Source organism: Balaenoptera borealis (genome assembly GCF_965194805.1).
Source record: "Balaenoptera borealis genome assembly, chromosome: 10".
In the NCBI taxonomy this organism is placed as follows: domain Eukaryota; kingdom Metazoa; phylum Chordata; class Mammalia; order Artiodactyla; family Balaenopteridae; genus Balaenoptera; species Balaenoptera borealis.
The window spans coordinates 86,826,884-86,843,574 of NC_138874.1; the positions used below are offsets into that span (position 1 = coordinate 86,826,884).

Genomic DNA, 16,691 nt, shown 5'->3' on the forward strand with positions numbered 1-16,691 from the left:
AAAAAGTAAGCCATCCAGTTATCAGACAGTAACTAATCTCTACCTTTTATCAACTATATAAAATATTACAAAAATCTAGTCAGTGTTAATTATGTGTTTCAGGATACTGTGCACCCCTTTGTGGAAGTTTCCTTTCAGCACACTGTGTACCAAACCAGTATTGCAAGTGGATCTCATCCATGCTGGAACGAAGAAATTAAAGTAGATTTTATGTAAGTTGGAGTCCATTTTTCCTCAGCTTCTAAAATAGAGCAGTAACAAAATTATTTTCTTGAGCCGTTTATTGAAAATAATGATGGATATAGGCTTAATTTTTAAGTTTTTAAATTATGAAGTATTTCTTACATAGATATTAATATATGTAATGTTTATGTAAATGTAAGTTCTGAGGAAAAATGATAAAATGAATACCTGTGTATCTACCATCTAGCTTAAAAAATGGAGTATTACCAATATTTTTGAAGGCTCCACTGTGCCAATAACTAATTGTATCCCCTTTCTCCCCAGAGGTAACAACCATGGATTTATGTTTATCATTCCCTCTCTTTATGATTTTAAATCATAGGTATTTATCCCTAGCTATGTTTTATTTACCTGTGGATGTTTTCCAACTTTATGTAAATTGAATGATCTTTTGCAATCTGTTTCTTTACTCTTATTTTGAGAGATTTATCCATATTCATACTTGTAACTATTCCTTCCTTCCTTTATTTTCACTTCGGTATAGTATTCCACTGTATTAAAATGCCATAATTTATTTATACTTTATCCTGTTGATGCAGATTTGCCTGGTTTTAATGTTTTGCTATTGCAAATAGTATTGCTCTGAACATTCTTGTACTTGTCATCTGGAACACACATGTAAGAGTTTCTTTTTAAGACAGCAGTTCTCAAAGTATTTTGTGCACTGAAATCACCTGTACAGCTTCTTTAAACAGATTTCTGGGCCCAACTCCATAGTTTCTAATTCAGTAGCTCTGGGGTAGGGCCTGATACATAATTCCATTTCTAACAAGTTCCCAGGTGTTACTGATGCTACTAGTCAGGGGACACTTTGAGACCCTTTGCTCTAGGATCTGTATCCAGTAGTGGAATTGCTTCAACTTTACTAGCTAATGCCAAATTTTTTTCTAAAGTGATTGTGCCAATACATACTCCCAACAGCGATATAAAAGTTCCTATTGTGCCACATCTTCAATAATATTTTGTATTTTTAAAATTAATTTTTCTAATACGGTGGATCTAAAGTGATATTCTTATTGTGGTTTAATTTACATTCCTGGATTTCTAATGAGATCGAATTTCTTTTTTTTTCCATTTTAAACAAATCGATAGGCTTTATTTTTTAGAGCAGTTTAGGTTCACAGTAAAATTGAGCAGAAAGCACAGAGTTCTTATACATCCTCTCCCTACAACACACACACACAGCCTCCCTAAAGTGTCAGTGTGGTACATTTGTTACAATCAATGGACCAATGTTGACACATTATCAAAGTCCACAATTTACATTAGAGTTCACTCTTTGTGTTGTACATTCTATGGGCTTTGACAAATGTATAATGACATGTATCCACCACTGTAGTATCATACAGCATAGTTTCACTGCCCTAAAAATGCCGTGTGCTTCACCCATTTATCCATTCATCCTTCCCCTGGAACCTCTGGCAACCACTGATCCTTTCACTGCCACCATAGTTTTACATTTTCCAGAGTGTCATTGCATTTCAGGGTTCTCCATAAAAGCAGAACTAACAGGGTGTGTGTGTGTGTGTGTGTGTGTGTGTGTGTGTGTGTGTGTGTGTGTGTCTGACTCTCTTTACCCTCTGTAATAGGGGTGCGCCTCATCCAATTGGTTGAAGGCTTAATAGAAAAAAGACTTACCCCACTTAGGAAGAGGGAATTCTGCCAGCACACTGGCTTCAGACTTGAACTGCAGCTCTTCCCTGGGCTTCCAGGCTGCCAGCTTACCCTGCAGAGTTTGGGCTTGCCTTCCCCCCACAATCACGTGAGCCACTGTTACAGAGCGTAGTTTGCCTTACTCAACGTCTACTGACTTTTTTAATGTGGAAAGAACACTTAACGTGACATCTACCCTTTTAACAAATTTTTAAGTGTGCAGTATACTACTGCTGAATGTAGGTAAAATGTTGTACAGCAGATCTAGAGCTTATTCATCTTGCTTCCCTGAAGTTTTACGCCTGTTGATTAGTAACTCCCCGTTTCCCCCTCCCCCCAGCCCCTGGCAACCACCATTCTGCTCTTTGACTCTATGAATTTGACTACTTTAGATGCCACATATAGGTATAATCATGCAGTCTTTTTATGACTGGTCTATTTCATTTAGTGTAATGTCCTCAAGGTTCATCCATGTTGCCACATATTGCAGAATTTCCTTCTTTTTAAAGGGTGAGCAGTATTCCGTATATATACCACATTTTCTTTATCCATTCATCTGTCAACAGACATTTAGCATATTTCCGTACCTTGGCTGTGTGAATAGTGCTGCAGTGAACATAAGAGTGCTAACATCTCTTTGATATTCTGATTCAGTTCTTTTGGATAAATACCTAGAAATGGGATTGCTAGATCATATGGTAGTTCTATTTTTAATTTTTTGAGGAACCTGCGTAACGTTTTCCATAGCAGCTGCACCATTTTACATTCCCACCAACAGTGTGCAGGGGCTCCAATTTTACACACCTTCACCAGCACTTGTTACTTTATTTTATTTTTTTGATAATAGCCATCCTAGCAAGTGTGAAGTGATATCTCATTGTAGCTTTGGTTGCATTTCCCTGATTATTACTGAGTGTTTTATTATTAGCAATTTTGAGCGTTTTTTCATGTATCTATTAGCCATTTGTATGTCATTTTTGGAAAATGTCCATTCAAGTTTTAGTACATTTTAAAATCAGATTGTTAGCTTTTTTACTATTGAGTTGTATGAGCTCTTCATGTATGTTGGAGATTAACCCCCTTATAATATATATGGTTTGCAAATATTTTCTCCCACTCCATAAGTTGCCCTTGCACTCTGACGATTATTTTCTTTGCTGTGCAGGTTTACAGTTTGATATAGTTCCACTTTTTTATTTTTGCTTTTGTTGCCTGTGCTTTGGTATCATGTCCATGAAATTATTGCCACAACCAATGATGTCATGAAACTTTTCCCTGTATTTTCTTCTAGAAGCTTTACAGTTTCAGGTCTTACATTTTAAATCTTTAATTCATTTTGAGTTGAATTTTGTGTATGGTATAAGATAAAGATCAAATTTGATTCTTTTTTTTATTAACATCTTTATTGGAGTATAATTGCTTTACAATGGTGCGTTAGTTTCTGCTTTATAACAAAGTGAATTAGCTATATATATACATATATCCCCATATCTCCTCCCTCAAATTTGATCCTTTTGGACATAGTTTTACCAACACCATTTGTTGAAGAGATAGTCCTTTCTTCATTGAGTAGTCTTGGCACCCTTGTCAAAGACCGGTTGACCTGACATAGATGCAGGGATTTATATCTAGGCTCTCTATTCTGTACCACTGGTCTATATGGCTGTTTTTAGGCCAGACTGTTTTGATTACTGTAACTTCGTAATATATGTATTTTGAAATCAGGAAGTGGGATCTCCAGCTCCTCCTTCTCAGGGTTCATATTTGATGCTAAAGCTATATAAATAGGTTTTTGTAATTGAAAATAAAGTACACTGATCAAGACAAATTTAAAATGTAGAACTTAAAATTGTTCTCTAAACTCAATTAGCAATTTTCAGTTGTTACTTCCTATACATCTTTAGCTCTCCCTTGGGTAAAAGGAATATAAAGAACTGTCAACTACATCTGTTATCAAAGTCCTTTCTCTTTTCCTGGTGCCCTTACCCCCTTCTCTTGCCAATCTTGTTCAGCTCCCTCAATTTCTGCAGATCATATGGTTCTTGACTATTTGCATGGTTTTTTGATGGCATCCCTCTGACTTTTTTTTTTTTAACATCTTTATTGGAGTATAATTGCTTTACAATGCTGTGTTAGTTTCTGCTTTATAACAGAGTGAATCAGCTATACATATACATGTATCCCCATATCTCTTCCCTCTTGCATCTCCCTCCCTCCCACCCTCCCTATCCCACCCCTCTAGGTGATCACAAAGCACCGAGCTGATCTCCCTGTGCTATGCGGCTGCTTCCCACTAGCTATCGATTTTACATTTAGTAGTGTATATATGTTCATGCCACTCTCTCACTTTGTCCCAGCTTACCCTTCCCCCTCCCCGTGTCCTCAAGTCCATTCTCTAGTAGGTCTGCATCTTTATTCCCATCCTGCCCCTAGGTTCTTCATAACTTTTTTTTTTTTTTAGATTCCTTATATATGTGTTAGCATACGGTATTTGTTTTTCTCTTTCTGACTTACTTCACTCTGTATGACAGACTCTAGGTCCATCCACCTCACTACAAATAACTCAATTTTGTTTCTTTTTATGGCTGAGTAATATTCCATTGTATATATGTGCCACATCTTCTTTATCCATTCATCTGTAGACGGACACTTAGGTTGCTTCCATGTCCTGGCTATTGTAAATAGTTCTGCAATGAACATTGGGGTGCATGTATCTTTACGAATTATGGTTTTCTATGGGTATATGCCCAGGAGTGGGATTGCTAGATCATTTGATAGTTATATTTTTAGTTTTTTAAGGAACCTCCATACTGTTCTCCATAGTGGTTGTACAAATTTACATTCCCACCAACAGTGTAAGAGCGTTCCCTTTTCTCCACACCCTCTCCAGCATTTATTGTTTATAGATATTTTGATACTGGCTTTAATGAAAGATAGCAGTTGTCCTGAAAGCACATAGATTTTCTTATCTTACACTTTATAAAAGAAAATAATACAGGCAATTTTATAGTCCTTTATGAATAATGCTTTTATAAAATCAATTAAGCATTTACATATATTTTTCTTATTTACAGCTTACCAGGACATGATTATAATGTCTCAAGCTTATCTAAAATAAAAGATAATATATATATCAACATTTTTGATGAAATGATTATTGAAAAACATGAGGTAAAGTAAAATAATTATAATAATCAATGTTGAAATAATTATAAGTTCAGACTGAATGAAGTCTATTAACATATTTGTAAATTTGGTTTTAGATACAATATCTATTTCCAACATTTTCTAAAAAGGATATGGGGCAACTTGAAATAAAATCAGACATATGACAAGTCAATTCAAAAATAACAGGGATCATAAACCACATATAAGAGGAGGAGAGATAAATATACCAAGAATTTGGGAAAAGTATATTTCTGCAATTGAACGTTACATTTACATGTGAACTTCCTGGTAGCCAAGCTTTAGTGTATTTTTAAGGTTTGCTGCACTAAGCATATTTACTATGATAAAGGTATATACATTAAGATGCTTTACATTGTTTACTGACATGTAGCAAGATATCCAAAAGCAGTGGTTATGAACTGAAGGCAGGAATCTGGGGTATTGGCAGCTTTTTTCAAACTTCGGCCCTTCCCCAGATTCAGGTAAATAGCAACAACAATCCCAGGGCTTGGAAACTGAATGCCATGGCTTTCTTGATATTCTTAACAAAATTGTCTATTATGATCACAGAGTACTGCCAGTGGGGTTGGTCGTGGTGGTAAATGCCAAACCCATTTATGTCTAGTCCCTGCTTCCCTTACTACACATACTTTCTCTAATTAAAAAACTAGGATTATTGAGGCATAATTAGCATATAATAAACTGCACATAATTAAAGTGTATACTTTGACAAGTTTTGACACATATATACCCATGAAACCATCATCAAAGTCAAGATAATGAACATATCCACCACCCTCAAAGGTTTTCCCCTGCCATGTTAGAATACCTCCCTCCTTCCTTTCCTTCCTCCCACCCCAGGCAACCACTGACCTGCTTTCTGTAACTATAGTTTACATTTTCTGGAATTTTATAGAAATGGCATCATACAGTATGCACTTTTTCCCCTTGGTCTGTGCTTCTTGGCCATCTGGATGTCTTCTCTGGAGAAATGTCTATTTAGGTCTTCTGCCCATTTTTGGATTGGGTTGTTTGTTTCTTTGATATTGAGCTGCATGAACTGTTTATATATTTTGGAGATTAATCCTTTGTCCGTTGATTCATTTGCAAATATTTTGTCCCATTCTGAGGGTTGTCTTTTCGTCTTGTTTATGGTTTCCTTTGCTGTGCAAAATCTTTGAAGTTTCATTAGGTCCCATTTGTTTATTTTTGTTTTTATTTCCATTACTCAAGGAGGTGGATCAAAAAAGATCTTGCAGTGATTTATGTCAAAGAGTGTTCTTCCAATGTTTTCCTCTAAGAGTTTTATAGTGTCCAGTCTTACATTTAGGTCTCGAATCCATTTTGAGTTTATTTTTGTGTATGGTGTTAAGGAGTGTTCTAATTTCATTCTTTTACATATAGCTGTCCAGTTTCCCCAGCACCACTTATTGAAGAGACTGTCTTTTCTCTATTGTATATCTTTGCCTCCTTTGTCATAGATTAGTTGATCATAGGTTCGTGGGTTTATCTCTGGGCTTTCTATCTTGTTCCATTGATCTATGTTTCTGTTTTTGTGCCAGTACCATATTGTCTTGATTACTGTAGCTTTGTAGTATAGTCTGAAGTCAGGGAGTCTGATTCCTCCAGCTCCGTTTTTTTCCTTCAAGACTGCTTTAGCTATTCGGGGTCTTTTGTGTCTCCCTACAAATTTTAAGATGATTTGTTCTAGCTCCATAAAAAATGCCATTGGTAATTTGATAGGGATTGCATTGAATCTGTAGATTGCTTTGGGTAGTATAGTCATTTCCACAATATTGATTCTTCCAATCCAAGAACATGGTATATCTCTCCTTCTGTGTGTATCATCTTTAATTTCTTTCTTCAGTGTCTTATAGTTTTCTGCATACAGGTCTTTTGTCTCCCTAGGTAGGTTTATTCCTAGGTATTTTATTATTCTTGTTGCAATGGTAAATGGGAGTGTTTCCTTAATTTCTCTTTCAGATTTTTCATCATTAGTGTATAGGAATGCAAGAGATTTCTATGCATTAACTTTGTATCCTGCAACTTTACCAAATTCATTGATTAGCTCTAGTAGTTTTCTGGTGGCATCTTTAGGATTCTCTATGTACAGTATCATGTCATCTGCAAACAGTGACAGTTTTACTTCTTCTTTTCCAATTTGTATTCCTTTTATTTCTTTTTCTTCTCTGATTGCCATGGCTAGGACTTCCAAAACTATGTTGAATAATAATGGTGAGAGTGGACATCCTTGTCTTGTTCCTGATCTTAAAGGAAATGCATTCAGTTTTTCACCATTGAGAATGATGTTTGCTGTGGGTTTGTCATATATGGCCTTTATTATGTTGAGGTAGGTTCCCTCTGTGCCCACTTTCTGGAGACTTTTTATCATAAATAGGTGTTGAATTTTGTCAAAAGCTTTTTCTGCATCTATTGAGATGGTCATATGGTTTTTATTCTTCAATTTGTTAATATGGTGTACCACATTGATTGATTTGCATATATTGAAGAATCCTTGCATCCCTGGGATAAATCCCACTTGATCATGGTGTATGATCCTTTTAATGTGTTGTTGGATTCTGTTTGCTAGTATTTTGTTGAGGATTTTTGCATCTATATTCATCAGTGATATTGGTCTGTAATTTTCTTTTTTTGTAGTATCTTTGTCTGGTTTTGGTATCAGGGTGATGGTGGCCTCACAGAATAACTTTGGGAGTGTTCCTTCCTCTGCAATTTTTTAGAAGAGTTTGAGAAGGATGGGTGTTAGCTCTTCTCTAAATGTTTGATAGAGTTCACCTGTGAAGCCATCTGGTCCCAGACTTTTGTTTGTTGGAAGATTTTAAATCACAGTTTCTTGTGTGATTGGTCTTGTGATTGGTCTGTTCATATTTTCTATTTCTTACTGGTTCAGTCTTGGAAGGTTATACCTTTCTAAGAATTTGTCCATTTCTTCCAGGTTGTCCATTTTATTGGCATAGAGTTGCTTGTAGTAGTCTCTTAGGATGCTTTGTATTTCTGCGGTGTCTGTTGTAACTTCTCCTTTTTCATTTCTAATTTTATTGATTTGAGTCTTCTCCCTCTTTTTCTTTCTTTTTTTTTAAATTAATTAATTAATTAATTTATTTATTTTTGGCTGTGTGGGTCTTCGTTTCTGTGTGAGGGCTTTCTCTAGTTGTGGCAAGCGGGGGCTACTCTTCATCGCGGTGCGCAGGCCTCTCACTATCGCGGCCTCTCTTGTTGCGTAGCACAAGCTCCAGATGCGCAGGCTCAGTAATTGTGACTCACGGGCCTAGTTGCTCTGCGGCTTGTGGGATCTTCCCAGACCAGGGCTCGAACCCATGTCCCCTGCATTAGCAGGCAGATTCTCAACCACTGCGCCACCAGGGAAGCCCTCCCTCTTTTTCTTGATGAGTCTGGCTAATGGTTTATCAATTTTGTTTATCTTCTCAAAGAACCAGATTTTAGTTTTATTGATCTTTGCTACTGCTTTCTTTGTTTCTATTTCATTTATTTCTGCTCTGATCTTTATGATTTCTTTCCTTCTGCTAACTTAGGGTTTTGTTTGTTCTTCTTTCTCTAGTTCCTTTAGGTGTAAGGTTAGATTGTTTATTTGAGATGTTTCTTGTTTCTTGAGGTAGGACTGTATTGCCATAAACTTCCCTCTTAGAACTGCTTTTGCTGCATCCAATAGGTGTTGGATCATCGTGTTTTCATTGTCATTTGTCTCTAGGTATTTTCTGATTTCCTCTTTGATTTCTTCAGTGATCTCTTGGTTATTTAGTAACGTATTGTTTAGCCTCCATATGTTTGTGTTTTTCACGTAGTTTTCCCTGTAATTCATTTCTAATCTCATAGTGTTGTGGTCAGAAAAGATGCTTGACATGATTTCAATTTTCTCAAATTTACCGAGGCTTGATTTGTGACCCAAGATGTGAGCTATCCTGGAGAATGTTCCGTGTGCACTTGAGAAGAAAGTGTTATCTGCTGTGTTTGGATGGAATGTCCTATAAATATCAATTAAATCTATCTGGTCTATTGTGTCATTTAAAGCTTCTGTTTCCTTATTTATTTTCATTTTGGATGATCTGTCCATTGGTGTAAGTGAGGTGTTAAAGTCCCCCACTATTATTGTGTTACTGTCCATTTCCTCTTATAGCTGTTAGCAGTTGCCTTATGTATTGAGGTGCTCCTGTGTTGGGTGCATAAATATTTACAATTGTTATATCTTCTTCTTGGATTGATCCCTTAATCATTATGTAGTGTCCTTCCTTGTCTTTTGTAACATTCTTTACTTTAAAGTCTATTTTATCTGTTATGAGTATTACTACTCCAGGTTTCTTTTGATTTCCATTTGCATGGAATATCTTTTTCCATCTCCTCACTTTCAGTCTGTGTGTGTCCCTAGGTCTGAAGTGGGTCTCTTGTAGACAGCAAATATATGGGTCTCGTTTTTGTATCCGTTCAGCAAGCCTGTGTCTTTTGGTTGGAGCATTTAATCCATTCACGTTTAAGGTAATTATCAATATGTATGTTCCTATTACCATTTTCTTAATTTTGGGGGGTTTGTTTTTGTAGGTCCTTTTCTTCTCTTGTGTTTCCCACTTAGAGAAGGTCCTTTAGCATTTGTTGTAGAGCTGGTTTTGTGGTGCTGAATTCTCTTAGCTTTTGCTTGTCTGTAAAGCTTTTGATTTCTCCATCGAATGTGAATGAGATCCATGCCGGGTAGTGTAATCTTGGTTGTAGGTTCTTCCCGTTCATCACTTTAAGTATATCATGCCACTCCCTTCTGGCTTGTAGAGTTTCTGCTGAGAAATCAGCTGTTAACCTTATGGGAGTTCCCTTGTATATTATTTGTCGTTTTTTCCTTGTTGCTTTCAATAATTTTTCTTTGTCTTTAATTTTTGCCACTTTGATTACTATGTGTCTCGGCGTGTTTCTCCTTGGGTTTATCCTGTGTGGGACTCTCTGCGCTTCCTGGACTTGGGTGGCTATTTCCTTTCCCATGTTAGAGAAGTTTTTGATCATAATCTCTTCAAATATTTTCTCTGGTCCTTTCTCTCTCTCTTCTCCTTTTGGGACCCCTATAATGCGAATGTTGTTGCATTTAATGTTGTCCCAGAGGTCTCTTAGGCTGTCTTCATTTCTTTTCATTCTTTTTTCTTTATTCTGTTCCACAACAGTGAATTCCACCATTCTGTCTTCCAGGTCACTTATCCGTTCTTCTGCCTCAGTTATTCTGCTATTGATTCCTTCTAGTGTAGTTTTCATTTCAGTTATTGTATTGTTCACCTTTGTTTGTTTGTTCTTTAATTCTTCTAGGTCTTTGTTAAACATTTCTTGCATCTTCTCGATCTTTGCCTCCATTCTTTTTCCGAGGTCCTGGATCATCTTCACTATCATTATTCTGAATTCTTTTTCTGGAAGTTTGCCTATCTCTCTTCATTTTGTTGTTTTTCTGGGGTTTTATCTTGTTCCTTCATCTGGTACATAGCCCTCTGCCTTTTCATCTTGTCTGTCTTTCTGTGAATGTGGCTGTTGTTCCACAGGCTGCAGGATTGTAGTTCTTCTTGCTTCTGCTGTCTGCCTTCTGGTGGATGAGGCTATCTAAGAGGCTTGTGCAAGTTTCCTGATGGGAGGGACTGGTGGTGGGTAGAGCTGACTGTTGCTCTGGTGGGCAGAGCTCAGTAAAACTTTAATCCGTTTGACTGCTGATGGGTGGGGCTGGGTTCCCTCCCTGTTGGTTGTTTGGCCAGAGGCAGCCCAACACTGGAGGCTACCTGGGCTCTTTGGTGGGGCTGATGGCAGACTCTGGGAGGGCTCACGCCAAGGAGTGCTTCCCAGAACTTCTGCTGCCAGTGTACTTGTCCCCACGGTGGGCCATAGCCACCCCCCGCCTCCACAGGAGACCTTCCAACACTAGTAGGTAGGTCTGGTTCAGTCTCCCCTGGGGTCACTGCTCATTCCCCTGGGTCCCGATGCACACACTACTTTGTGTGTGCCCTCCAAGAGTGGATCCTCTGTTTCCCCCAGTTCTGTCGAAGTCCTACAATCAAATCCCACTAGCCTTCAAAGTCTGATTCTCTAGGAATTCCTCCTCCTGTTGCCGGACCCCCAGGTTGGGAAGCCTGACGTGGGGCTCAGAACCTTCACTCCAGTGGGTGGACTTCTGTGGTATAAGTGTCCTCCAGTCTGTGAGTCACCCATCCAGCAGTTATGGGATTTGATTTTACTGTGATTGTGGCCCTCCTACCATCTCATTGTGGCTTCTCCTTTGTCTTTGGATGTGGGGTATCTTTTTTGGTGAGTTCCAGTGTCTTCCTGTCGATGATTGTCCAGCAGCTAGTTGTGATTCTGGTGTTCTCACAAGAGGGAATGAGAGCACGTCCTTCTACTCTGCCATCTTGGTTCAGCTAGGGGCACATACTTTTAAGATTGTATTTCTGCTTCATGAATTGATTCCTTTATCATTATGAAATATTCCCCTTTATCCCTGGTTATGTTCTTTTTCTTAAATCTACTTTGTATGTTATAAATATGGTGATTCCAGCTTTCTTTTAATTAGTGGTTGTATGTATGATATATCTTTTTCTTTCTTTTCTTCTTATTTTTTTTCTTTTAACCTGTGTCTTTATATTTAAAATAGGTTTACTTTAGACAGCATATAGTTGGGCCTTGCTTTTTTGTTCAGTATAACAATCTCTACCTTTTAATGAATGGCTATTTACATTTTGTGTAATTATTGACCTGGTTGGGTTCCTTCTTCCTATTTGCTTTCTGCTGTCCCATCAGTTCTTTGTTCCTTTTTCTTTTTTTCCTCCCTTTTTTGGATTAATAGAGTTCTTTTATGATTCTGTCACACTTCCACTGTTGGCTTATTAGCTATACTTCTTTTATTTCTTAATTGTTGCTCTAGGTTTTATTATATATTCTTTATCACAGTCTATCTTTATATAATATTATGCCACTTCATATATAGTGTAAGAACAGGATATTACTATACTTCCATTTCCCTTCCTGTGCTTTGTGTTAGTGTTATCATACATTTTCCTTATATGTATGTCATAAACTCCACAGCAGGTCATTATTATTGCTTTAAATAGTCAATTATCTTTTAAAGAAATTTTTTAAAGTGAGAAAAAAAATCTTTTCTATTTACTCTTTGGTTTCTTTTTAAAAAGGAAGAGAATTTTTTGTACTTACCTCCATGTTTGTGTGAAATTATCTATCACATGATATAGAATGAGTAATAGAAAAATTATTTATTTTAATAGGATCACTGTTTCAAGAGCTGCAGTGGTCATTCATATATAAGAAAGAATTGGCTTGGATCCATTGTCTTCCCTTTCTGTGCCCTCCTGCAACAATCTGAGGTAATAGAAAATGATTCTTTGCTAATTATTCTAAATTTTTGTCTCTGGCTAATAGAAATACCTGTGTCTTTGAGTCAGATTCTGACTGGCAGGTTGATAAGTCAGTCAAAATGATCCTGTATTCAACTGCCCCATGGGTGTTGGAGTATTTGAAGGTTTTAGCTGTCTCTGGAATAGGAGACACCCACAAATTTATTTCATATATTTTTAGAGTGTTCATTGATGAAGAACAGGACAGGTAGCCTTAGATCTTAAAGCAACATTCATATTTGCTCATAATAGTTTTGTAAGACCAGATTCATAAATATTCTGATTAATGACATTCCTTTGTAACCACGAGTTCCAGGAGTTTCAGCTCCTCAAATGCTGTTTATTGATAATGGTGAGACTGATGATTAACATCTGTGTCTGTGGTACCCCCAGAGGGCTCTGCTGTTGGGTTTTGCAGCAAGAATATGCCTACATGGCCAGCAAAATATAAAAACCCCAGTCTAGATTTCATTTGGGGCCTTGTAACTTACAGAGATATGCCAGTTACAGATGATTCAGAAATGAATTTTCTACCTCAAGGAGTTCATTGTCTATAGAAGAAAACAACCATTTCAGTACAACATGGTAATGCTGTAGGGCTTTGATAGGGGCATGAGATTGGTACTCTGAGAACAATGAGTAAGGAGTACACTAACCTTCCTGGTTCGGAGGGGTTCGGGGTAGGTAAGAGGGGAATGAGGAGGAGGATGAAAGATCAGGGGAATATTTACAGAGGAGATAACTTTTAATCAAGTCCCTAAAGATGCATTTATCAAGCACATGAAGTCATTTGACTCAGAAGGAATTATGTGTGTATCAGTTAGTACTGTATTCAGTCATATGCAATAGAAAACCTGACTAACAGTGGCTGATGTAAGAGGTCTATTTATCTCACAAAAAAGAAGTCTAGATGCCAGTGCATCTGCTCAAGAATATCATCAAGGATCCAAGCTACTTTTATCTTTCTGTTCTACTCTCCTTATCATGTGACTTTCATCCTCATAATTGCACCTCCAGCCTCATAGTCATGCTGCAGACAGGAGGTGGGGTGAAGCAAGAAGGGGCAGTGCCTGTATCAGGAAAACAGACACTTCCCCAGAAAACCTCTCAGACTTCTCGCATTTTACTTATGTGACTTGGTCACTACATGGCTGTCATGTTACCACCTAAAACTGTTGGTAAGAAAGGAGAAGAGAATAGAGGAGAATAGAAACGTCTGCGTATTATGCAATCACAGGATGTCATGAGGGAGCACGTTGAAAATACAAGTGCTGCAAATAAAGAGCAATGGAGATTTTAAATTGTTGGAAGTATAGGGCTTCCTACGTTTGTAAATCCCTGCAGATGTTTCTCAGTCTCGGGCCAGATGCTAGGATAGAGAGGTAGTTAAGAATGTGAGCTTCAAATGTGGACCAACCTGGGTTGTAATCCTGGCTCTACTACTCATTAGTGGTGTGATCTTGCACGAATTACTTACATGCTCTGAGCCCCAGTTTCCTTATCTATAAAATGGAGATAAGAGCGGTGTCTACCTCATTGAATAATATGATCTATATCAAGCACTTGGCAGAATGCCTTGTACATAGTAAGTGCTCAATAACTATTAGTTATATTAGTATTATTATTAGTTATTATTGTAAATTATCTCCTCCCAAACATGCGCGCACATACACACACACACACACACACCCACACACAAGATCCCTCCTCCAGTGGACTTTGGGTCATCCTTCCTGCTGTTACATTTTTTTTCCTCTTTCCAGACCCAATGCAAAATGTATCATGGTCTTTTAGCATTTTCTCTGAGCTTAAATTAGATGTTCTAAGAGCTTTTATCACTCTGGTCTGTTAACTTGCTTCATTGTTTCATCCCTTTCTTACTTCTGCCTTCTCCACATACTACATATTAGACAGGGACCCAGGGTGTCAAGGTTGCCTGTGAACAAATCATCATGGAGAACCTTACCATCCTTGTGCAAGTACCTATTTGTAGAATCAGCATGAACCCATGCAAGCCTGTTTCCTGCAATGGAGAAGACTGAACTGAGCTATACTATATTTGACTGATGTTTATTTTCATCATGCAGAATCCATTATACTGATTTACTCTTTCAGATTAGTGGAACATTTCAAGTAAATATTCCACCAGTTTTGCTTGGGTATACCTGGAGTGAGACTTATGTGTCTCCTAAAGAAGATTATAATGGACAGAATTTAAAAGAATGTACCTTCTTAAATATTTTTGCTACTATTGAACCTCAAATATCATATGCCATCTGTAATCCAGAACTAGACAAGGTAGGTTTTACACTGAATTATTTTCATATATACTATCAAAGAAGTGTTCATTTCAAAGCTGACAAAAATGAATGTTGGTTCTTGATATTTTCCTGTGGGGACAATATAGTACAATGTTGAAATATTTTAAACTTGATTCTAGTTTTCAGGTCAAATAGATGTTTTGGAGAGAGCACAGATTTTTAAAAAAAATTGTAAGGCATTATTTCCTAAACGAAGAATCACAACTACTGTTTTTAATGATGAAGGGATACAGATCATAGTAACAAGATATATCAAGGCATTGAATCCACCTCAACAACTCCTGGATATATTTCTTCATGATTCTAATGCAACACTTGTAAGTTATATTTATTTTAGTAGCTTTATTGTGATATTCGTATACCATACAATTTGCCCTTCCAAAGCATATAATTCAAAGGCTTTCAGTATATACACGGAGTTGTGCAACCATCACCACAGTAAATTTTAGAACATTTTGATCACTCCAAATTTATATTTATTTTAACTTGTTTACTTTTTAATATTAACTTTGAGTATAACTTTCTTATTAAAGTTACTTTACCTTCAGAGACAGTTTCCTGAGAGAGAAACCATCTATGTTGCAATGTGTCCTCTTGAGCACCAGATGGAAGAAAACATTTCTTCCTGATCCCCTTCACTTCTGCCCACTTGTACTAGAGAGTCACTGTTGCCACACCAGTTCATGTGACCATATCAGCTTCACAACTTTTCTGTCAAACTTTGAAAAATGACACAGAAAAATTCCTTTGACTTCGAGGCAAAATTAAGTTATGTTTCTCAAGGAGTTGTGCCCTTCTAAGGATTGCTTCTTGTTGTATGTGGGAGTGAAGAAACTACGTTTTTTTGTTTTTTGTTTTATTTATTTTTGGCCGCGTCGGGTCTTCGTTGCCGCATGCAGGCTTTCTCTAGTTGCGGCGAGCGGGGGCTATGCTTTGTTGCGGTGTGTGGGCTTCTCATTGCGGTGGCTTCTCTTGTTGCAGAGCACGGCCTCTAGGAGCGCGGGCTTCAGTAGTTGCGGCATGCGGGCTCAGTAGTTGTGGCGTATGGGCTTAGTTGTTCTGCAGCATGTGGGATCTTCCCGGACCAAGAATCAAACCCGTGTCCCCTGCATTGGCAGGCGGATTCTTAACCACTGTGCCACCAGGGAAGTCCAACTATGTTACGTTTTGCTCTGTAAACCGCCAACATAACACTTCCCACCCCATCCTTATGTGGCTTTATGCATATCTGTTATTTACCAGCTGACAAAAGAGACATGTACCTGTATTCATTATGGACTCAGAAGAGAATATAGCTTCTTCCACTTTGAGAAAGGAAAATATGAAATCAGAGATCTAGTCTCCCGTTTAAGAAAAAAATAAGCTTTGCAGACAGCTTTACTTTATAAGGTTGGAACAGCAGCACCATCCATGAAATACAAACCACAAATTTTACTATTTCTGAATTTCCTATATTGTTATTAATTTTGGTCTTAAGTTGATAGATTCCACAGAAGGTGATAAGTATCTTTTACCTCTTCCTCCATTAGAAAATTAGGTTAATAACGGATTTCTTGATCAAGAGCATCACCACTTACTAAAACGTACATGGAGAGAATAATCAATAAACAGGCTTTCTAGGATTTTTTTTAAGTCTTCTGCAACATTTATTGATAAACAGGAAAGGGGTTTTATTTACAGTTTTAAAGCTCTTTTTTGTCACTATTATTAGTAATTTTCTATCTATGTATGGTAATGTCCAGTTTTAAAAATACTTTATGATTTAAGACTTTAAATCATAAAATGTCTGTTTAGCTGATTAGTTCTCCCCTATACTTCTAAAAGAGAAATTGTACAGTACAAGAGTCATTCATTGGGATTAGATTAGTTACCTACTAGTCTGACATTTTAGGAAGGAGGTAATTGG

At 37.3% G+C, this 16,691-nt stretch overlaps 1 protein-coding gene across 2 annotated transcripts in view; it reads left to right on the forward strand.

Moving 5' to 3' along the window:
- CC2D2B (coiled-coil and C2 domain containing 2B) overlaps window positions 1–16,691 on the forward strand; it is a 101,516-nt gene that overhangs the window by 67,146 nt on the left and 17,679 nt on the right. Inside the window, exons 24-28 of one of the 2 annotated variants that reach the window (XM_082406564.1) lie at window positions 103–212; window positions 4,971–5,067; window positions 12,336–12,434; window positions 14,580–14,762; window positions 14,905–15,102. In XM_082406564.1, coding sequence (XP_082262690.1) covers window positions 103–212; window positions 4,971–5,067; window positions 12,336–12,434; window positions 14,580–14,762; window positions 14,905–15,102 — 687 coding nt within the window. Of the gene's footprint in view, window positions 1–102; window positions 213–1,809; window positions 5,068–12,335; window positions 12,435–14,579; window positions 14,763–14,904; window positions 15,103–16,691 lie in introns of those variants that run through there. The other variant, XM_082406563.1, reaches the window with a different exon arrangement.